Consider the following 25103-nt stretch of genomic DNA (forward strand, 5'->3'; position numbering starts at 1 on the left):
TTACCCTAGGAAAACCCACATGGGGAAGAAACCCAACAACCTTTTTTGTCAAGAAATTATTAAGTTCAACAAAGATACATCTAATTTTTCTAGTCTAATACAAAGTCAAATTGACCAGCAATATAGATTTGGTCAAACCTAGTCAACCAACCTTCATGTCAAGTCACCAATATGCCTAATATACTCGGCGCAATCTAATCTGTCTAGGCTGAAATTCAGCCTCCTTCTATGCCCAAAAATTTAGTTTTGCTGCTACCATAAATTTGGACCTCTTCCCAGAAACTATTGCCAGAAAACTCTCAGAAATTCACACGTGTAAGGTCAATCAAAAGAGAGAATGTTTGGGATATTTTCTTCCTTCTTCTTTGTCCTTCTTGTCTTCTTCTTCATTAGGATGCCAAAAAGATGTCTTTATATTGTGTGATCTGAATTGTGCTTGAAGGAGGAGGTCAAATGGAGTATATATAGAGATCTGGATGGCGAAATGGGTGTCTCGATGCCAGGGGTTGACTTGACTTGAAGGAGGGCCAACTTGATCTTATTTGGAGCCAAAAATTCAAATTTGAAAATTCAAAATTTCTCTTTTGAAATTGACATGAAGAGTGTGTCTTATATTTATCAAAACATAAGTGCTAAAACATTAATTATGAAGATTAACCATAGCTACAAACTTCAACATAGGGAAATCACAGCATGACTTTGAAAGTTATTCTATAAGCTAAATCTATATCTGTTCCAACTGTTTTTGCTAGGAATCTTAATTTATTATCACAAACCTTTGAGAGGGAGCTAGTTTTATTCATTTATTTTGTTACTTTTGCAATTTTCTCTTTCCCTTTTCAATATATATATATGTGTGTGTGTGTGTATTTATTTATTAATATCTTTTTTCTTTAGATGGACATTCAACTCTAGGGCTGGGGGCTTTTATTATAGTGTGATTTTTGTTAATTCCCTTTTCTTTGTTTGTTATCTCTCAACTCTCTTTTATTATTTTGGTTTCATTTCACTAAGGCTTAGATGATCCTTTTTTTCTTGAAATTTTCATCTGGACCCCTTTTGGTGACATTCGAGGAGTTATTCATAAGTTGGGGCATGTTAATATTGTACGGGTAAGATGGAAATGTAAGGAAAATTATGTTAAGTATGGACGTGTTACGATTATGCTACCTACCTTGATACTTGGCAGTACCTAGTGGTCTAGACCAAGATACATTTGTTTGACAATAATTATGTTTTCCAATGTTAGACGAGACAAGAAAATAAGACCTAGATATAGATAATAACGTTTCATATCTATGCTATAAGACATTTTACAAACAAGTTAGAATCATCAATACCATTCTAAGCTAGGAAATAACGCATGGAATCATAATAACTAGAAGCAATGATTATAGAGAAATGTCTACTAGAACACCTGAAATGAAATATCTGGGGAGCGAGAATTGCTATACCATTAGAAAATGAATCCGAAGCACAAGTGTATGGTGGAGAATAGGAGAAATGTAGGCCTGGGTATGAGGAGTGGAACAAGAACCTTGTATGTGCAACAACATCACAATTGGTAGAGTTTGTCTCTAAGGTAGTTACCCGAAAGGGGCAACAAGGTGTAACAAATTGTAAGGTGTTGATAGCTTATCTTTTTCAAGTTTTTCCATCCTTAAATAAATTTTATTATAGTGTGTTTTTTTTTAATTCCCTATCATGTCCCTTCTCAAACTTACTAACAGGGTGTTGCTACACAATTTTGCACTTTTTTTACTAAGGAAGAGGACCCCACACTTTCGACTTAGGGACTTAGGGGCCAAATCAACTTTATTTAGGTGCTAGTGGAATGTGGGGGCCACCCACATAGGAGTTCGAATTAACCATTCGATATGCTTGGAGGGAAAATTGAATGGGTGGATGGAGGGGCCCACATGAGGCTAAGGGGGACCAAGGAGTTATAAAGAGAGATCAGCTCTCATTTTGTTTTCTTCTTGATCATTTTAACAAACAAACTCATCTTTGTCCGCTCTACTGATTAGCGAGTCTATCAGCTGTTTACTCACGAATCTTCGCGGGAGACTCAACTTATTCTTCAGGGGACCATCCGTGCCCATCCTAGGGAGGCTGTTCCATAGGGATTTCAGAGGATTCAGCATAGCCACACCTTTCATCCAGCCACGCAGAGAAGGAGACTGCGTATTTTCTGGGCAGCCAGAAACACGCAGGGGGAGTTAGAGCCAGCAAAGAGGTCCATAGCTTGCTAGGAGTTCCTGGATCTGGGAAGGCTGTTGATTGAGGAAATTTTCGTTGGGTTTTGTAGCCAACTAGATAGGTGTTTTAGCAATACGATTTTCTGGGTAGAGGGATGTGCAGAGGTCTTTGGTAGCAAATTCGTGGTGCTTGGGAGAACAGTCATCCTGGCCCAAGAATCATTCGGGGAGCAAGGAGTCAGTTAGCATAGGGGAATCCAACATTCTAGTGGTATTTTCAGAGGGATTTGCAGGCTATTTCCTGCAAGTCGAATTTGGCAGCAGCAGGGTGGGAGAGGTTCCAAGGAGGCCGAAAATCCAAAGTCAAAAGCAAAGAAATTCCCTTCTGGGTTTTGTCCAAGGAGTCCGAAGCTAAAAGGACATAAATTTTTGGGCAGTTTTTGGGCACATTTCAGCAGGTCGAAGTTCAATAGGGCAATAGTTTCTTAGGACAACGCAGTGCAAAGTGGTGCAGCAACTGGGCAGCCTTCAGCTCAGCTATTTCATCGCCTGGGTTTTGTCAAGCTTCTCCTTGAGACAAGCCCAGGTGCACCATCCATTTTATATTGTACCTACCTCTCAGATTTCATAATATATGGCTCAACAGTTCCAAATTTACAATGTTTTCATGGATGTCTAATGCATGTTTTTAATTTTATGTTGCTGCACTATCTACACTATCTATTTGTTTAAATATCTCTCATATTACTACTTAGGAACATTACAGTGGTATTAGAGGATGATCTTGGCCTAACTGTGGGTAACCAGTAAGATCATGGGAGATTTGGGCATGTATACACAGTGACAAATTACATCGTACACTACCCATGGCTCAAAGGAGATTCAGTATGTAGGAATTCTAGGGTGGAATCCGCTGGAGCGATGAGAGGCTCAGTTGAGGAAGGTGTTAGAACAGATTCATCCTTGTCCTTACAACATAGACACTAGAGGTGCACAAGTTGTGGGAGTACAACCATCTACACTATGTGGGGAAAACCGATAAAATCAAGGCACCAGATTTCCGGAAAAGGAGTAGGCAGGCCAGAGATAGTTAGAGGATGAGTATTTTGCTGGTGGAGACCTGGTCTTAGACATCGAGGACCTGAGGAGGAGATTGAACATGAGACAGAGGACACACGAGAGTGTGAGGATCACATTGGTATACCCAGTGTGGCACAAGAGTCACCATTATTGGGGGCCTCTTTGATAGCACCAATTGACACGTTGGGGGAGAAAGTAGAGCATACACCCATAGGACCATCCATTAATGAGGTGCTAGGAGACACAGATATGTCCACCGTTGAGAAGTTGACATCTGTTGTTGAGATATTCGGGGTTGTGACCAAGTTTTCAGGTGATCGCAGTGCACGACAGGATGATGAGGTATCGAGAGACATCACCACCCTTGATGAGGAGCCGATAGGTACAGAGGCACCCAGATCTACGATAGAGTTGCGGGATGACAACTACGTACAACAACATGGAGAGCACATAGAAGGGCATGAGCTAGTCATGGAGGGGCAGTTCATGACTCATGTTGAGCCCATGGTGGAGGAGGATGAACAGTCTTCTTTGGGGCCCACCACTGACTTAGAGTTGTTAGATGCATAGACCATCAACAGAGTTGCAGTACTTCTAGATAATAGCTCTCTTTGGGCTTATATAGATGGGGCTTGCAACATTTCTAGACTACCTTTGCACCACGGAGAGAGAGATGCAGAGACTCCCCGAAAATTTTTATGTGTTGACTAGGATGATGAGTTGAGGCGACATGAGTTGCGCAGGGTGCAACATTTGTAGGATGGAGGGCTTGTTCTATGTGCTAGAGTTTGTGCTTTCGATCCCTCTCTTGGGGTTGGATGGCGAGAGATTTTGAGTTGGTACCCACTGGAGCGGGCTAAACTCATGGAGATGGTCGTAGTCCGGAGTAAATCTCAGTGGGAACTCTCAGAGATTGAGGGTGTTGGAGGCTTAGGTTGGCATTGGGATCCAGGAGGGGCTTCCTATCCGATATCAAACATGCGGGATGGCTATGGCATTGATGAGGTAGTCAATCCCATTCCTAAGCACATGCATTCCTCAGTGGGAACTCTCAGAGATTGAGGGTGTTGGAGGCTTAGGTTGGCATTGGGATCCAGGAGGGGCTTCCTATCCGATATCAAACATGCGGGATGGCTATGGCATTGATGAGGTAGTCAATCCCGTTCCTAAGCACATGCATTCCTTAGGGGAGTTCTAGTTGATGCTAGTGGCCAGGTGGTTTGTGAGCAGACTCCATTGGTTGTTTTGGCATGTTGGTTATGATTAGCATTCTCTGGCAGGAGCTGGTTGGAGGAGGTAGCATGGGTATGCCACCAGACCGAATATTGTATGGAGACGATGCTCTCCCATTTTAGGACTTAGGGGTCACAGAGGATTGGCACAACAGAGATATCCCCCTTAGCAGGAGTGGAGTTAGGGTTCTCAAGTCTACCAGGATGGACAAGGGGACATGACGCATGTCATGGTGGGGTCACTATCAGAGTGGCAGACACTTTGGCACTTGCGGGATACCATATGTTACAGGGTGGTATGGTAGTAGGCAGTGGTACACAAGACTGCACAGAGTCAGGTCGTAGCATCCAGTTTTATATAGAGGGATATGGCATGATGCATACAGACCCAATTCTAGGTTATAACACCCAGTGGTGTGTAGGGCTATGCGGCAAGGAGCAGTGGCCGGCAGAGGAGCATGGAGATACATGGTGGTATACGACATCATGTCGGTTGACACTATGGGGTAGGAGGAGTGATTCGCATCGCATTGAGGACGTGCGGGGAGTGACAGGTGTAGTGACACAGGCAGGACAGAGGATGATACAGGATGGTATGGCTGTAGCCAAGGGTATTTGATGGTGTACAGAGACAAGTTGCAGTATACAGTGGTATGTCGATGAGTGTGGTGATTTTGGGTGGTATGTAGTGGCAGATGATGCAGTGCAATGGGCGCTTGAAGCATTATCTCCAAGGAGACTTATGGACAGGGGTAGTAGGTGTACCATTAGATGCATCTCACCTAGGATCGATGAGGACATGGTTGAGCATCTGGGGACACCATGTTTAGCGAAGATAGGGCCTTGAGGGGGTTGTCAGCAGATCCAAGGCAGAGACAGGGATGTCCGTAGGATTATTCTTAAGCGTTCTGGCAGACTCTTGATCATACCCTTTGGGACATACCCACCCATCCTCCTACTATGTTTCTTACAGTCCAATAGTGTTTGGTTGTTGCCCCTTGGCACTCTCCATTTAGGCAGCAGGGCATGGGAGGCTCACCCTAGGCAGTTGGATGAGACACCGTGTGTCATGGGTTGGGAGGAGACTCTCCAGTTGAGACACTTGTTAGGTGCATGAGTTGACAGATACAGGCTTAGGGATAAAATGGTTGATTGTCGAGGTAGCATATGTTCCACCGCTAGGCTCACACTTGGGGAGGTGACCGAGAGGGAGTTGTATGATGCTTTTGTAGTTCGACAACTTGAGACATTAGGTGAGCATGAGGTGCGAGGGATGGTAGCCCTTGTTGGAAGGATGATGCCTAGGCTTCTAGGAGGACCAGGGAACATCATCAGGAGTTGGGATAGTAGATCTTGTTGTGTGATTTAGCAGGTGCAGAGCAGTTGGTTATTCGCAACACGGGTTCTTGATGCTCGGTGCCTACCTATTGGATACCTACAGGAGTCAAAGATGGGGCATGAAGGAGTACCAACAACTAGCAGCATATCACAGTGACAGGCAACGAGGATTAGGGGTTGCGGACCTCTAGTATGGTTATGGGATCCAGAGATATAATGGATTGGTGGGATATTCCATTCCTCAGTGAGCATGGGCAGGATAACATGTGAATTGATTCATTCACAGGCAGACACATGGGAATCACCGAACCCCTCACCATACGGAGAGGTAGATTGTTGCTCAAGATTGGGGCCAACCATGGAGGTATAGGCGCTGACACTATTGGGTCGCTTTGGCGGGTTGGGCCTAACCTCAATCATCGCATAGATTGTGACCGAGACCCATGCGAGAGGAGGCTCTAGTATGAGCATGCTAGACAGTTAGTGATGACCAAGGTGTTGCAGGGTCAGTAAGACAATTTCTTACTGCGTTGGGCATGGGACCCTAGCGTCATAGTACTTAGCAGTTCAGATACCCATAGGGGTGAGCTGGTTTCTATAGGGGAGGGTCATCAAGATTCTCCATTGGGTTTCAGTGATTCGCTAAGGGCGTGGGAGACTTCATCAACATGGAAGGATGGCCAGCAAGAGGATTTCAGGAGGAGCTCATGCAGGAGGGGTTTCATTCACATAGGGATTGAGTTGTATATTCAAGGGCCCACAATCAAAGTGCATGGGGTGGACTATTCGGTAGAGTAGCTTCATGAGGATTTGGGCAGAGTTTTACATCGTCAGGATACTCTACTTATTTGTGATAGACACAGGGGTTCTAATGCCCATATCTAGCAGGATAGTGAGTGGAGCAAGGGGGGCTTCACCTTAATCAGGTTGGCTTTGGATCCTGGTATCGAGGGACCCCTTCACTATAGGATAGTACAACGATCAGGGATGATCCAATGGCACATTTGGGACCGTGGTGAAGTTTGCAGTGATATTGGGGGTCCACAGTCAGAGAGGGTGTTTGTTCAGGCATTGCTTGAGGATAAGCGATGTTTGGTGCATTGAAAGAACTTGCCAAATGAAGATGCCACCTGGGAGGTTGAGAAAATTTTGGAGTACCCAACTTTGAGGTTTCTTGAGGGCAGGCAACATTTGGGAGGGGAGGACTGTCATGTCCCTTCTCAAACACATTAGTAACAGGGTGCTGGTACACAATTTTGCAAATTTTTTACTGAGGAAGAGGGCCCCACACTTTCGACTTAGGGACTTAGGGGCCAAATCGGCTTTATTTAGTTGCTAGTGGAATGTGGGGGCCACCCACATAGGAGTTTGAATTAGCCATTCGATATGCTTGGTGGGAAAATCGAATGGGTGGATGGAGGGGCCCACATGAGGCTAAGAGGGCCCAAGGAGTTATAAAGAGAGATCAACTCTCATTTTTTTTCATCTTAATTATTGTAACAAACAAACTCATCTTTGTACGCTTTGCTTAGCGAGTCTACCAACTGTTTAGCCACGAATATTCCAAGCGAGAGATTCAACCTCTTCTTCGGGGGACCATCCGTGCCTGCCCTAGGGAGGCTGTTCCATAGGGATTTCATAGGATTCAACATAGCCACACACTTCATCCAACCACACAGAGAAGGAGACTGCGTATTTTCTGGGAAGCCAGAAACAAGCAGGGGGAGTTAGAGCCAGCAAGGAGGTCCATAGCTTGCTGGGAGTTCCGAGAGCTAGGAAGGCTGTTGATTGAGGAAATTTTTGTTGGGTATTGTAGCCAGCTAGATAGGAGTTTTAACAGTACAGTTTTCTGGGCAGAGGGATTACGCAAAGGCCTCTGGCAGCAAATTTGTGGTGCTTGGGAGAACAATCATCTTGGCCAAGAATCATCCGGGGAGCAAGGAGTCAGTTAGCACAGGGGAATCCAACATTCTAGTGGTGTTTCCAGAGGAATTTGCAGGTTGTTTCCTACAAGTCAAATTTGGCAGCAACAGTTCGGGAGAGGCTCCAAGGAGGTCAAAAATCCAAAGTCAAAAACAGAGAAATTCCCTTCTGGGTTTTCTGGGTTTTGTCCAAGGAGTCCGGGGCTGAAAGGACATACATTTCTGAGCAGTTTGTGGGCACATTCCAGCAAGGCAACAATTTCTTAGCACAGCGCAGCGCAGAGTGGTGCAGCAACTGGGTAGCCTTCAGCTCAGCTATTTCGTCGCCTGGGTTTTGTCAAGCTTGTCCTTGAGACAAGCCCAGGTGCACCATTCCATTTTATATTGTACCTACCTCTCAGATTTCATAATATATGGCTCAACAGTTGCAGATTTATAGTGTTTTCATGGATGTCTAATGCATGTTTTTAATTTTTATGTTGCTGCACTATCTATTTATTTAAATATCTCTCATATTACTACTTAGGAACATTACATTCCCTTTTTTTTGTTTGTTATCTCTCAACTCTCTTTTATTATTTTGGTTTAATTTCACTAAGGCTTGGATGATTCTTTTTTTTCTTGAAATTTTCATCTGGACCCTTTTGGTGACATTTGAGAAGTTATTAATAATTTTGGGCATGTTAATATTGTACGGATAAGATGGAAATGTAAGGAAAATTATGTTAAGTATGGAGGTGTTATGATTATGCTACCTACCCTGATACTTGGCAGTACCTAGTGGTCTATACCAAGATACATTTGTTTGACAACAATTATGTTTTCCAATGTTAGATGAGACAAGAAAATAATACGTAGATATAGATAATAACATTTCATATCTATGCTATAAGACATTTTACAAACAAGTCAAAATCATCAATAGTAAATACCATTCTAGGTTAGGAAATAATGCATGGAATCATAATAACTAGAAGCAATGATTATAGAGCAATGCCTACTAGAACACATGAAATGAAATATCCGGGGAGCGAGAATTGCTATACCATTGGAAAATGAATCTGAAGCACAAGTGTGTGATGGAGCATAGGAGAAATGTAGGCCTGGGTATGAGTGGAACAAGAACCTTGTATGTGCAACAACATCACAATTGAGTGTGTCTCTAAGGTAGTGACCCGAAAGGGGCAACAAGGTGTAACAAACTGTAAGGTGTTGATAGCTCATCCTTTTCAAGTTTCTCCATCCTTAAACAAATTTTCAGCAATATTAGCGTCAATCAAGTTGCCATCCTGGAACTACTCCAAATGGAGGAACACAAAGTCATCAAAACAAGTTAAAATATGGGGGAAAACATTGCCTAATCAACATAGAGTTAGTGTGGAAATGAAAGTTACAACTCAGGTTGAAGTCAGACCTAGTTTTAGTGAACACATTAAAATCATAGATCATACTTTCAGAGAATGAATGAGTGTGATTCTTTACCATTTTGCTGCATGTAGTCATTTTGGCATCTTGTGTAAGTGATCAAAATAAGCATTGGAAATTTTTTATGCTTGAAGAGATGGAAACATTTCAGTAAGATGTCTTTCAGCTTAACAAAGCATGCTTGGCTTTTGTGTAACCTCTTGGTAGGTTGAAGCTCACCTTAATGGTATTGTAGTTGTTTCTTATATTTTAGAAACAGACATTCATTGTGAATCTTATGTGGCAATGGAAGAGCCTACCAAGCTTCAAGTTCAGTGAATGCAGATGCAATATGTTGTTTTAATATTATTCTAAGTGTGAAGGAATCTTAGAATCATATCTAAGCATTGATAGTATTCTCTAAGCTTCTATAGTATTAATCTTCTTGTTTGATTGGAAATCCATTTCTTTGCATTCTTTTCTTTGAATTGTTGTTTCCACTTTCTGCGTATGACAGTCTTAATGTTTCATATGGATTACTAAAGTTTTAATTGGTTACATTTGTTTCATGTTGCTGCTAGACTTCATCTTGAGAACCTAGTTCAAATTGTTTCTTCAGACTGAAATATCTTAGCATAACTGTCTTCTTTGCTATACCAATAGATTCTATATTGACCTATTTAAATGGTTATATCTACATCTATAAAAGTAGTCTGTTTCACTTGTAAAAACTTAAATCAAGCCACAGGGAGAATCCACTCAATCCCCTCTCTTAATTGACATGCATTATACAAAAATAGAGCTATGCCAATATATTTTCTTTTTGCTGAGTTCATGTATTCTTAAGCTGTAATCTTACAAGGCTCTTGTTACCAATCACATAGGAAAGTTGAATTATATCTAATTAGCTTTCATGGATCTCTTTTTCAGAATGGGTTGTTTAGAAAAACATTAGATGCTTTTGCCAGAGGTCTAGTTATCTAGGTGTGTTCATTTGCTAAAAATATTATCTTTTAAAACTCTTTGAAGATTTTGACTCATCTTATTTTTCTACATGATAGTTTTCTAATAAATTGATTTACATTGGCAGATTCTTGGAAGAACAAATGGGTTTCAGGTTGCACCTACACATCAGCCATGTACAAAAGGTCTTTGGATGTGGAGTGCTCCATTGAAGAGGACTGCAATTGATGGAACTGAATACAATCTTTTGCTTCTGGATACTGAAGGAATTGATGCATATGATCAAACTGTATTCACTTCACCTTCATGTATCCCTGTCCTATTTAATTGATATTTGAGAAATGTGTTAGGATCTATACTATCAAATAACCGAAAGCATAATTTAAATAATGCATACTTCTAGAGAGATTCTAAAGAATAAGAACATAGTATAGTTTTCTTGGATGTTGGCAGAATTCTACATCTTGACTCCAATTGAAATAAGATTAAAAACCATCAGTGATTAGATTTGCTATTGATATGAACTGGGAAATTAGGAAAATGTGAGAGCTGATTATATATATATATATATGAAAAATGCTTCATATATTACTATTCAGAACAAATAAATACATCATGATTCAAGGTGATTACTGGCAGAATTCTACATCTTGACTCCAATTGAAATAAGATTAAAAACCATCAGTGATTAGATTTGCTATTGATATGAACTGGGAAATTAGGAAAATGTGAGAGCTGATTATATATATATATAGATATAGATATAGATATATATATATATATATATATATATATATATATATGGAAAATGCTTCATATATTACTATTCAGAACAAATAAATACATCATGATTCAAGGTGATTACAATGGAAAACAGAGTACCGATTTTTTTCTCAGTCTACATAAGTTAGAAAGGCTAACATATGAGCCCATACCCATTACCCCCATAGCAAGAGTCTCAATATTGTGACAAAAATGCACATGCAAGAACAGAGCCAACTCTTGCTTGAAACTTCTTAATTTCTCTAAATTGAGGGGGTGGGTATCCTCAGTGAATGTAACTTTACATCAATGTTTCCACAAAAGGCCTACTGTAACTAATCAAACTGTGTGCCAAAGCAATTTACTGTTGTCTTCAACCATCCAAGTGTCTCCTCGAAAGGGTTTTCGTGAGAGCAAGATGAAAAAAGGGAGTGGAATTCAGCTGGAAACCGTGCCCAAAATACTCTAGCAGTGTGACTTCACATGCTGAACTTTCTCATGCTTACCACACAACTCGCATGAGTTAATAATGCCGACTTTGTGAAGTCTACTCTTAACAATCCAACCTCGGTGAAACAAAATCCACCCTCGAACTTTATGTTTGAAAGAGGCATGGGCCTTCCAAATGGTTTGAGGCCATGATTTTACTAGGATATACTTTTACTCCTTCCTTGGATATTATATGTCTGAGATATTCTACTTCCTCTTTCCCGAAAGTGCACTTGGATTTCTTGGCATAAAATTGATGCTCTTCTAATACAATGAGAACTTGCTCTAAATGTTGTAGATGCTCCTTCCATGTTTTACTATAAATTAGAATATCATCAAAGAACACTAACACAAACTTCCTTAGATATGGACGGAATATCTCATTCATGGTGGCAATTTGATTCTTAGGTGGCTGGAACCCATATAACTTGTATTTCTGCCCTTCCCATTTAAATTTTATAAATTTCTTTTGATGATTGGCAGAGTAAGTGCCTAGGGTTTGTAGCCATTGGATACCTAGGACCACATCCACTCCTAATGGTACAGTGTAGAACAAAGACTCTAGATTATAGTCTTGAATATGTAATTTGACTTTATGGCATTTCCCTACCTTTTCAATTTTCTTACCGTCAGCTACCATAACTTTCATGTTGGGCATAGGAAATGTGAAAATGTTGAGCCTTTTCACCATAGTTGAGTCCAAAAAGTTGTGGGTGCTACCGGTATCGATTAGAACCATTACATTGCTTTTTTTGATATGACCTTTTAACTTTAATGTCTGGGGCTGTGATATACCTATCATGGCCGATAATGACACTTGCAGAATATTCTCGTTATCTGGTTCTAGAGAAAATTGTGGAGAATCTTCGATCTCTTCTACGTTTGAGTCTTCATTGTCTGAATCATTAGTTGCTTCACACTTATACAGGTTCTTGGTTTCTTTTCCCTTAGCACATCTATGTTTAGGGTCCCATTTTTTGCCACAACATTTGCACTTTCCTTCTTTCATTCTTTGCATTTCCAAGTTAGTTTTTTCTCCTTCACGAAGATGTGGTGGAACATATTTTGTATTATCTGTGTCCGCAGTTTGGGGAAATCTTTGTCTCGAATATACTCTTTCAACTTTTGGCCACTGCATCTTTTTGTGCTTCTTTTCAGCAACTTTTTCCTTCTGTCTTGCTACTTCTATAGAAGTGATGTCATGAAGCTCAAGCTCAGCTTGGAGATGGGGTTTAAGTCCCGTGATGTATGACTGAATGAGACGAGTTTCTGATAATCTAGGTACTCGTGTAGCTAAAGTTTCCCATTCTCGAGTGTATTCGTCCACATCTCCTTTTTGTTGTAGTCTGGTGAGTGCTAAGAAGAACTCTTCTTCCTTGACACCTTGGAACCTCTTAAAGAATGCATTTTTGAATTTCTTCCAACTAATAGCAAGTGTCATCTTTTTCCACCACATATACCAATTATATGCTTTGCCTTCCATTTGCATGGACGCATGCCTGATCTTTTCACTATCATTGTCACTAGTGTAAATCTCGAAATATTCTTCTTCTTTATTGAACCATGCAACACTGCACTTCTCGTTACTGTCAAATTTGGAGATTTCAACTTTTTCTCTTTATTGATATGTAGCAACTGGTGGCGTGAAGAAGGGGTATTGATTTGCGAGCTGCATATTTGAGTATTGATTCCAGAGCTGCATATTTTGAAAATTCATGTTACTATTTTGTTCATGGTGGATAAACGATGCTTCTCTCATGTGAGTTTGATGTATCCGGAGAATTGAGATGTTGAGTAGCTTCATTATTCTGGGGTATTTCATCAAGAGTGATTTTCAACTTTTCACAAATACAACTCAACATCGCCATTACCTGATTATGATTTAGATCCACCTTATTTGAAAGGATTGCATGATCCTTTTTAAATTCATTATGGTTCTGCTCGAGTTGACTCTCTATTGTCTTTGTTGTATCCTGGAGCGCCTCGATTTTTTCGCCATGTCTGATCACCTTAGTCTCAAGATCTATCAATCTTATATTAAAATCACTCATCGACATTGACGATGACATTGAGTGTGTGGTGGAGTATATTTATCTAGCTTACTCTATTTTTTAAATATGATTTTTTTAATTAATTAATTTTATAAAGAACTATTTATATAATTATTAATTAATTAATTTTATAAAGATTGTATTGAATAATATATATAACTTATATGACTTTATATAATATATGTGACCATATAGTATTAACACCAAGGAAACAAAAAGTGGAACTGGTCGATGGTTAATGAAGAGAAACAACAGGGGACAATAACAGTTTGACTATCGGACAAGAAGCGGAGAAGTGACAGATGAGAATTGGGTGTTGACTGTAGGGTTTAGTAGCGCACAACAACGGCCACTCCAAACGACAAACACAGTCGGGGATGGAATATGTAGCAGAACAGGAATGTGTGGTGTTGTTGTGGAGAAGGCAGGAGGAGTCACGAAACAACGAGGGCACAACAGAATCGTAGAATGTAGGCGGAGTTTGTGTAACAGTTGGAAGCGGTACGAATATGTAGAGAATGGCTAGATATGTTGATTTGGGGTAGCATCAAATGTGCTCTAGCCATGAAAATTGGTGGAGACGCTAAAGCACATAAGATCTCCAAGACCCGGAAATCGTTTGGGCAGATTCTAACCAGTTTGGGAGATATTAAAATAATTAATATTTTTAATGGAGTTCCTAAGTCTAAACTTAGGAAAAATAAAATATTAATGGGTATTAATATAAAATTGGGTTAGAAGGTTCCAAAAGTCATGGATCAAGCCAAATCTAATCTTAGCCATTGATTAGAGATGTAATCTCGGCCGTTGAAGGACCAACAGGAAAAGTATAAGAGGAGGCTTGAGGGTCAGTTGGAGAATACATCAGAGTGATCAGTCATTCAATTAACTAGAGTGGGGTTGTTAAGTAAAGTTGAATCAGTGATCAACAACGAGGCGCAGTGAGTACTAGACAGAGAGGCAGATATAGTGCCGAGAGACTAGCGTAAAGGCAGAGAGGCAAACGCAGAAGCCAGAGACAGCGTAGAGGCCAGAGGGCCTGCATCATCCATGTAGAGGGCAGCAGGAGTGACGCAAAGGGTCCCAGAGGCTGCACGGTGCCTCAGAGGGCTAACGCATAGGGCTCTAAGGCTGACATAGAGGCTAGGAGGGCTGACGCAGTGCTTCAATGTTGCTGGAGAGGGTTTCATGGGGCAGGTTTTCTGAATACCTGCTTCTGAATAGAGAGGTATTACTGCCAGTTATTTTTCTCTATCGGGTGAGCCAGTTTGGCACCCATTTGCACTCAAGGATATACTGCATAATATTAAACCCTCAAAATTGTTGCACCAATTTTCTTGCATTGGGTTTTTCTGGGGACGAGTTGTCCAAAAATAATGGTGTCACTTGTGTGTTTGTTTTCTTTCAGCTGTTGATCTGTAGATGGTTGAGACTGTATTGTGTTTATTTCGTTATTTATATGTTTTAAATAACTTGTTCGTAATTAACAAGTAGAAGAAATAAACCAGAAGAATACAAATTAAATTTCTAAGTGGCTCTATAATCAATGCACATACTGAGAGTCCCATCCTTCTTCTTCACCAACGCAACTGAAGAAGCGAACAGAATAGAACTTGGTCTGATGTGGCCCAACACCAATAGCTCCCTGATAGCCCTCTCAATCTCATCCTTATAGGATTTGGGATGCCTATAAGGTGTGGTGATGACTACCTGCACACCAGGCTCCAACTCTATAGCGTGCTCAAATCCCTTGTCAAGTGGCTTTCCCAACTATATGTCTCCAAAAACTACCAGATATCTATCCATTATTTCCTAAATGTCGTGATGTGGTGGCTTGGTCTTCACTCCAGCCTCTTAAATCCTCAGCTCTATTGCCCATGCTATGTCTCCATCCCTTAAATCAACCTCCATCCTGTGGGCTAAAATTGTCTAAGGGGGGTACAAATGCATGCCCCGAAGAATCACTTGCTTGCCATCCCACCCAGCAAACTCGATCACTAGCTGCCTCCAATCGATGGTAACTCAGCCAAGGGAATACAACCATTGGACACCCAATAACACATTGGTATCTGGTACATCTACCACAAAAAAGTGGTCTGTCATCGAATAGTTCCCCATGGTCACTATCAAAGCAGGAACATATTGAGTGCACTGCATAGACCTAACTTCTGATATTAGGATTGAAAACCCCTCAAACTCTGTAGTGGTGATGCCCCTCCTCTGGACCATCTGAACATCAATAAAATTGTGGGTGGCCCCACTATCTACTAACACTAAGACACACTTCCCTTGCACCATACCTCTGATCCTCATGGTCAAAAATTTGGGAATCCCGTACAAAGAAGCTAGGACTCCCCCGGCTGGTGCAAAAGATGCTCCTCCTTGTGGTGGTGGTGGTGGTGATGGTGGTCCCTTCCCTACTGGATCCTCGTTGTCTCTCCCACCAAGCTCCAACTCTTCCTCATCCTCCTGATCACTATCTGAGAAGTCCTCAATATAATGAGCCTTTCCTGTCATGCATCGATGGCTTGGTGCCCACGATTCTTGGCATATAAAACATAACTTCCTCCTCCTGAGTTCCCTCCTAGTCTCATCATCCAACTATCCCCATCCTTGGGTTGTTCTGTACAATGTGGGTGTTCTAGTATCACTTCCCTTCTCTGGGTAGGGAGTGCATGGAGGAAAGGGTGTCTGGGTCTTGGGGATGTCTCCTTACAAATCCCTCGTGCAAGTCATTTCCTCCAACAGAGTAGATGGTCTACATGACTTCATCAGTCCCCGCAGTGGCTTTGTCAACCCCTCCACAAAGGTGTAGACCCTCCTATCATCTGACAGGTCTGACACCATGACTAAGATCTTCAGGAACTCTGAAATATAACGCTCTGGATGTCCTGTCTGTCTGAGCTGGGTCAACTCCTGGAAGTGATCCTTTAGATCTCTTAGATCAAAAAGCTCCACTACTCTCTGTGTGAAGTCCTCATAGGAGGTCATGCTGGCATGCCTCAGAGTGGACAAGTCATGAAACCACCAATCGTGTGCCTCCCCCTCCAATGCAATGTAGCCATCTCGATGGCTTCTACCTCTGTCATTCTGTTGAGCTAGAAGTATGTGCCCATCTTCACCCAAGCACGTGCTATGCATTTGGTAGTGCCATCATAGGTGGGAAAATACATTTTCCCAATGGTGCGGTGCAACTCATAATTCTGCGTACCATGGCCTCCATAACTCTTCCCCTTCTCGTTCTGTTTGAGTTGGCAATAAACTCTGAAGGAAGGATAAAGCCTCTCCGAAATCTTCTCCCATGGACTGCCACTCTAAAGTGGTCTCGCATCACTGATGGATCTTCTCCTCCACTCTTGTGCCAAAGGTAGAAAAGAAGGTAAAGTGGCTCAAGTGGGCTCACTCGAGGATGGTCGTTATGTAGTAGTGGAAAGGTGATCGAACTGTTGAGGGGCCCTTGAAGTCTCCCCAAATATAAACTCTCGGTGAGTGCTCTGCTCCCGATTCTGCATCTTGATCTCGTCCAACATCTCCTTTTGCCCCTTTGCTAAATCACTCAAGGCCTTTAAGAGACTGTCAAAGGCAATTTCTTCCCTGCTTGTGGGCTCACCCATATCTTCTACTGCCATAGCCTTCCCACAATCCTCTGTGTCTAGAGTAATCCCCAACTCCCTTTCCCTGCTCCGGTACCTTTGCCTCTTGTAGGCAATATTCTGTCGGTCCTCCTCACTCATAGAAAAGTTCTACCACGATGGAGCCAAAATCTGAGCTCTGATACCACTGTAATGTTCCAAACTTAAATAAATAGTGATATGCAAAGCAAAAATGATTTATACACAAAAATTTTCAACAATCAGTAAATGCTCATAAAAACTCCAAAAGTAGAACCAACTGAGCCATTTTATTAATCAATGGAGCAAGTACAATAGTATGGAGGAATGCACCTGGGCTTGCCTCAATGGCAAGCATGACAGAACCCAGGTGATGAGACAATGATATCAAGTACTGGAAAATGACTGCTCCTCTAATGCTCTGCGTTGCCCAGAAAACTGCACTATTGGCTCCTCGACCAAAACCTACAAACACCTAGAAAGGGTTTGGTCTGAATCCAACCTCCCAAATTCAGCCTCCAATATGCCCTACACCCTCCAAACGGCTCAAGAGTACGACCTTCCAAGATATTAGCAAAATCCTCCAGCCAAGCTCTGAAAATGTTGCAATCTCCTCCACAAATGCTTCCCCTAGCTCCTCTGGCAAAGTTCAGCCTCAAAGACTGATGCTCTACCTCCCACGTAAGCACAAGATGTTGCCTCTGTGCTGGCCCAGGAAGTGCGAAAGTCACACTGAATAGAAGCACTCTCCTCCAGGTCCAAAACTCTCCAAAAGGGCAACAAAACTCCTATGGCTTCTCTCCTGAAAATCTCCCGTCCAAACTCCATTGCAAGACACCACAAGAAAACTCGACCTCTCTATCACTGCGTCCTCCAGAAATATGCACCACCTAGAGATGAATGCAACTGCAGGAAACCACAATGGAATTCTCCTTCGGAAGAATGAAGAAAAACCTCTCTAGGGTGGCACTCAAAGTTCCCCGAAGAAAGGGTGAGCTCTTCACTTGAAGAACTCTTGTTGAACAACAAGTGACTAGGCTAAGCAGCTCGAGCAACCAAAGATAAATCGATATGATAAAAATATGATGAAATGAGGAGAGCTGCCTTATATAGATTTCATGGAGCAATTTTCCCTCCATCGTGGGCCCTCACTTAACCATTGACTTTTCCCCTCCATGCAGTTCGAACTAGGGAGTGTATATCTCCCTAGTGTGGGTGGCCCCCACGTGGAACTTAATCACAACAAAATAACTTCTTCTAAGTCTAATCTCCTAATAAAATCGAATGGGCCCCACTATCTCCAAAATTGGCCCCAAAATGCAATAATTAATCTTGTTCCAAATTAATTTAGGAAGGGACATGACATTTCATGATCATACCAAAACCCAAAACATGACATCATCATCAAAAACTTCAAATAGAATTTCTCAATAACCCTAAGCAGGCTAGGGTTTCACACTTTATCATTAGCATAAACTTAAGTTAGGGTTTTCCAAAGAACCAGTCTAGGGTTCTATATAATCAACCAAGAATATGAGGAGGGTAGATTTATCAAAAGATGAATCACCCTAAACAAGAATCTTTATGATTCAAGACAGCTGGACATGACAATGTTAGTAATATAATGCAAATTTCAAAATAAGATGAAGAGCATTTTATAAGATGTATAGTCTAAGACATACCTGGAGATGTTTCTTGACAAACCTTGTAGGAATTTCTTGAAGTTGTAAGCCATGATCTTCTATACCTATAATGCATACTTTCAAGCAAAATGTATGATACCAAGAACATGATTTAATTTTTCAAGTTAGATTACCATGGAGGATGGAATCCTATGAAAAGTTATTCCTTCTTTCAATCAAGGACTTTTGCTTTATTGGTAAACCCTAGAAGATAATGATTAAGGTTCTATTTATCTAGAGAGTACAATCTTATCCTAGACTAGCTATAAACAATGATTATATGAACCGTTTGAGATTAGAGATATTGAAAATCTAAAAGCTTATGAAAACACTTACTTTGTATTTATGTACCTCTTAATAGACTTGTTGCATGTGTATCTTATTAAGTGACATTACTTGATTTTATTGAGCTGGTTCCTTGTGCTCAGACTATCAATTCAGATCCTCAAGGCTTGTATTTCTTTCTCCATAGGACAGACTTCAGATTCCTCATAGAAGTCTTTTGGACATCAAACTGTTCTTCAAGTGTAGGAGGATTGCTACTGTTCTTGTAGCATGTTAGCCTTCTTCACACTTCGGTCCTGAGATCCTAATTATACTTTGAGGCAACTTTCTTATTTTACAGTCCTGTGATATCCTTTCCTTGCTTTGGTCACACTTCAGTCAGTTTTATTTCTGTGGTGACAACATAGACATACCATGGTCCTTGGTGGCAGCGAAGATATGACTTGGTCCTTTATTACTGTGATTGATCCAAATTCCTATACAATAATTGATGCGAAGTCTTTCAATACTATCAAGTTTCGGTCCTTGATGTCATGGAAGCATACAGTCAACAATGTAGTTTGGTTATATTTCAGTTTCTGAGGCAGCCTTCTAATTTGTCATCATGCTTTATGTAATTCATAAACACTTCAGTCCTGCTATATAGAGTTATAGCTCTCATTTACTTGCTGTCTATACTAAGATCTGAATTCTTCTCTGAGAATTTTATCGAGATTTGTTCCTGTACTGTGACTTTGATTTACACCGAAACTCCTTCTCTGAGATTGATTCGGACTTGTCTTACTCACATACACCAAAATGTATCACTAAACTACTAGCTAAGATTAATATAGAACTTGTTTCTGAAGTCATCAATGCCTTTCCACAAACTAAAGTGATCCGAACTTTTGACTTGATCTTAAACAGAACCTTTTACTGAAAATACTTTAAAGATGCATAAATAAACTGCCTTTTGATCATGACCTTAGCTCTAAAACCATGTTGAGAAATCCAAAGTGTGGCAGTTAAATGATTTCTCTTATTATGACATTACTTTGTGATGTTTTTCATTATTATTATTTGTTCTTCAGAATTAAATTTTCTTATCATCAAGACTAATGCCAAGCAACAAATAGAAGAGAGCACAAGATGTAGGCACGCTGTTAGGGCAAAACCCCACTCTAGGGAAACCTAGTCATAATTCTTCCTTCAGTAGATTAAAGATGAAATGACCAAGATCCTTACAACTTAGAGTCGAGACTACCTCCATCAAGTCATCCTTGTTTGTTCTTCCTTTCATTGTGTTTGCATACCAATGTTGGAATTTCTAAGTTTGACCAGTGTTTTTAAAACCAGCCGGTCCTAACCGGTAACCGATCAAATTGGCCGGTCAGCAAGGCCACCAGTTGGAACTAGTTGAAAAACCCGGTTAGGAAGGTGCTTTGGCCGATTTTTGGCCCTAACTGGTCCTAACCGGCTGGTTCCATCCTAAATCAGCCGATTACTATATAACGTTTATGTGAATGAGCTAGGTTGGTTCAACTAACATCAAACTTTCAAGATGTGCAGCTAGTAGAGGTTGTGACTCAAATGAAGCAATCTTGAGTTGGAATCAGCGTCCATTGCCACTTAAAATCCACCTACATCTTGAAACGACTACGTTTTACCTACAAGCTCCTTGTTTCACACTAGATCTTTAGCTTGTGTTGTTTAAAGCCTTTTTGTCATTGAGCTTATGACTTGTGAAATTTGTGGAGTGTTGCTAAGCCTTAATTTTCCATCTACTAGTCCCTCTTTTATCTTCACCTCAAGTCTTTTGTTGAAGTTTTCAAGCTTTGACACACCTCCTCGAAAGTTACTCTCATTGTGACACTTTTCATGTCACTTAAACTTAGAACTTGCTAGTCCCAGCAACATTCACTAATTTTTGGCAACCTTCCATCTTTGTAATATGGCATGCATCATCGAAGCTTTTAACTTTTTAATACTTATGACAAGGTGAAAATCTCCTAGACTTTGAACCTTTTAAGCCTGTGTCATTTGATCAACTGCCTCTATCTTTTGATTTTTTGTATCAACCTATGGCACAAAGTTTGCAAGTTTTGAAGTTCAAAGTTATCACAACACGTTGCACAATGATGTACCTTTGGGTATCAACAAAGGTTCAATAAGACCATAAGAGCCACAAAGCAAAAGAAACAAGTTTGGAACTTTCAATAATGTGCATCAAATCACATGTAAATGAAAGATTGGAAACTCCAATCCTTATGATAGGGAGAAAAAGGAAAAGAATTTGCAAATGTTGCATTTTGCAAGCTACTTTAACTTTCAAAAAATCTCAACCTCACAAGAAAGTAAAACTTCAATATCAAGTAAATTGCAACAAGGAAAAGGGCTTGTCATGATAAGTTGTGAATGAAAGCGACTTGTTGCAAAAGGATTCAACTCACGCAACAAGACACATAAGAACGATTGAAAGATTCAACTCACACAACAACACACATAAGACAAATCAATAGCAATGCACCACATCACAAGTTGCAGATCAGGCTAAGGCATCCACAGACTCTAAACCAGATGATGTCTATGTAGCTCCTGATGATGATTTTGTGTCCACTATCTAGTAGTGATGATGAACTTGATGATTAATCATGTGTACACTGTAGACTTGTAGTAGGCCAATGGCCTCATAGCTTGTACCATTGTTCTTGGACTTTATAGGCCACTTAGAGCCTCATTGCTTATGTATTTTACTATTTTGTCGATGATATGTATTGCACTCGGCGCCATTTTGATATATTCACCTTTACATGGTATATAAATGAGAAAAATTTGCATATTTTGTCTCTATTGGCTTGGAATCATGGTTTTAAATCTTAAAAATAGTTTTGTTTCATTAAAAATTAATTATTTAATGTATTTTTCTAAAACCGGTTCGTTTAGACCTAACTAGTCCCGGTTCGACTGGTTCCGGTCGGTAAACCGGTTCATTAGGTGGAGCAGTTCGGTCACCGGTTCTAGTTTTAAAAACATTGAGTCTAATACATTATAAACCCTTCATGCACTTTATTGATTTATTCCTACCTACTTGTTCTATTAATTAACAAGCCATTTACCATGTAAATACTGGAAACAAATACAAATGCATGCTCAACAGATTACATATCATCAACTAAAGGAAATAGAAACAAGCACACAAGTGACACCGTTGTTTTTGGACTAATATCCCCAGAAAAACCCAATGTGGGAAAACTGGTGCAGCTATTTGAGGGTTTGATTTATTAAGCAGTTTCATAATACAATCTGGGTACCAAATCTGGCTCACCCAACAGAGAAAATAATCTCGGTAGTAGTACCTCTCTACTCGGAAGCAGATATTCCAGCTGGAACCCTGGATAAACACTCTGGCAACTCCATAGCTCCAATCTTCCCAACGAAACCCTAGCATTAGCCTCTAGGGACTGCGTCAGCCTCTCTCTAGCCCAACGTTAGCCCAGCGTCACTCTGGCTTGGCCTGTGTCAGCCTCTAGAGGCACTACGTCAGCCTGCTGGCCCTCTGCGTCACCCACGCTGGCCCTCTAAGGCACTGCGCAACTCCTAGCTGCCTCTGCGTGAACCCTTGGCTGCTTTTGCATCCCTCTCTCCGGCTACTGCGTTGATCCTCTTGGTGCTATCTCTGCCTCTCTGCTTCTGTATTCACTGCCCCTCAGCTGCAACTTTGATTACTCTCTCAACTTTCTCAGCAAACCTAGCCCCAGAAAGTCAAAATCTTGATCTCTTGGTGTGTTCTCCAAGTGACCCTCAAGCCTCCTCTTATACTTTTCTCGTTGACAAATCAACGGCCGAGATTAAGTCCCTAATCAACGGCTAAGATTAGATCTAGCTTGATCCATGCCTTTTGGACCATTCTAACATAGTTTTATATTAATTCACATTAATATTTTATTTTCCCTAAGTTTAGACTTAGGGACTCAATTAATTATTTTAATATCTCCCAAACTGTTTAGAATTTTCCCAAACCCTTTTTGGGTATTGGATATCTCATGTGCCTTAGGCTCTCCACCAATTTTCATGGCTAGAGCACATTTGATGCTACCCCAAATCAACACTCCCTCTCAGTGAGGACTGTGCTATAGTAATACTCCTCACTAAGCATCACAATGATCATTCGACATCGGTTCCTGTGCTGATGCTAGGCCTGCTGCCCAACATCCTCTGCATTGCTGCATCTTGTACTGCTACCCATGGCCCTACCACTGCCACTGCTGAATCCGTACTGCAACTCCCTCTGCATCCGCGATGCTGCCCATGGCCCTACCACTGCCACTGCTTCATCTGCATTGCAACCCCTCTCATCATGTTGCATTGTGTTGTCCATAGCATTACCACTGCTAACTGCTGCACTGCAACTCAGTTATTGAGAAGTAAGTAACTGATCTCCCAACTCTGACATCTCTGTCAAGCTAGAGACACCCTCGATGTTGAAACTCCCTTGGTAGTTGACAAGTGCTCCCTCTCTGACCTCTGCATTGCTGCAACAACTCCATGCATCTCGCACCATTGCACACCATTTTGTGCCATCCTACACTGGTGCAGCACTCTCGTTCCTCTCGCACTGTTACAGCTTGCTAGCCTTGCGTTGTCCTAGGAATTTTGCATTGTAGCTCCCTCAGTTGCTCCATTCACATCCGTCCCTACTGACATCGCCAGTACTGCTACTCCTCTTCGGGGCTCTCGTAGCAAGGTCTAATCCAAGAGACTGGGTACCTTGAGGATCCTGCCCCTCATCGCCTGTAGTCCTCCTGGCTATAGCTCGATGTCTCCCCACTTCTTCCAAAGTGGCACATGAGCACTCATGGCACAATCATCGTCTGTCTCCTCTTCCTTCTCTGCCTTTGCTGGCGTTGCCTTGGTCTCGGAGGCCTCTCCCTTACTCTTCTTCCTTGGACACTAGGTCGCATAATGACCCAACTCCCCATAGTGGAAGCATTTGACCTTGGATAGGTCCTTCTTCTTCCGTTTCTCTTGATTTCCCTCAGATGCTAGGGCAACATCTTCCTCCTCCTCCTTCTTGATTCTAATCCCCTTGTTGCTGCTTCCCGCCTTGCTCAGCCTTTTGATCTCTTCTTGGCAAAGAGCAGCCCACATTTCCTCCCAATCTGGAAGGGTTGCCCTGCCCAGCATGCTCTGGACAAACACCTCCCAGTCTTCTGAGACTGCTTTCAGGGCTATTCTCACCATCAATTTTGGATCCAGCGTTGCCCCTATGGAAGTCAGCTGATCCCGGATGTCCTTCAATCGACCGAGGAATGGGTTGATTTGTTCTCCCTTCTGCATCTGGTATGATCGCAACTGATTTTCTAGTATCATCTTCCTCTGCACGGAAGTATGTTGGTACAACTTGGTCAGGGCATCCCACATCTCTTGTGCCGTGTTCTTCTTGGCAATATGTGGTACTATATGATCTTTGACCCCGTCAAGGATGATACTCTTAGCCCTCGCCATTGCATCCTCTTACCTGTCGTTATCAGTCGGGTCAACTAGGATAGCTATCGTCTTCAAGACGAAGTGCTTAACATGATTCCTGTCTAGTACAGATAAGATTTTGGCCTTCCAGACTATGAAGTTTGAGGCTTCATCCAGATTGTCCTGGTCTCTTACTTCGTGTAGTGCCATTTCGATGCTCCTCTACTTCCCTCCTAGAAGTTCTCGGTATGACTCCTATGAGCCTCGATTTCCCTCCTGGAAACCCTTTTGCCAATGTCGAGATGCCCCTCTCCAATCATCTGTGCAACTACAACACTGATCTGGATTCCTTGGCTAGAAATCCACCTTAGCAGCAACACTCTCTACCTTGGCCTTGCCCTGTTAGGTATTGTTCTGACTACAGTACCCCACCAGCTCCACTCTGCAACTTACCCACAGCCTCCTAAACCCCAACAAACTGAAGGTTAGAGCTCCTAGGCTCTATGCAATCCCGACACCGGCAAATCAGCCTCCTCAGCCAACTGCATCAAACCTCCTGGCCTCTTTGTGAGCCTGGTTTTTCCTCCCTTAGCCTTTGCGCTGCCTCTTCCTGGTTCAATCTTGATGACACAGGCAGTGTG

The 25103-nt window shown here is 41.6% G+C and overlaps 1 protein-coding gene across 1 annotated transcript in view; it reads left to right on the forward strand.

Annotated features, from left to right (window-relative positions):
* LOC149150693 (uncharacterized) overlaps positions 1-25103 on the forward strand; it is a 348912-nt gene that overhangs the window by 141629 nt on the left and 182180 nt on the right. The window contains exon 2 of the mRNA XM_089442905.1: positions 10265-10426. Coding sequence (XP_089299031.1) covers positions 10265-10426 — 162 coding nt within the window. The remainder of the gene's footprint in view (positions 1-10264; positions 10427-25103) is intronic.

Source organism: Pinus tabuliformis, chromosome 9, assembly GCF_031772625.1.
Source record: "Pinus tabuliformis cultivar Carrire ecotype Pingquan chromosome 9, CPIR1, whole genome shotgun sequence".
Lineage (NCBI taxonomy): Eukaryota > Viridiplantae > Streptophyta > Pinopsida > Pinales > Pinaceae > Pinus > Pinus tabuliformis.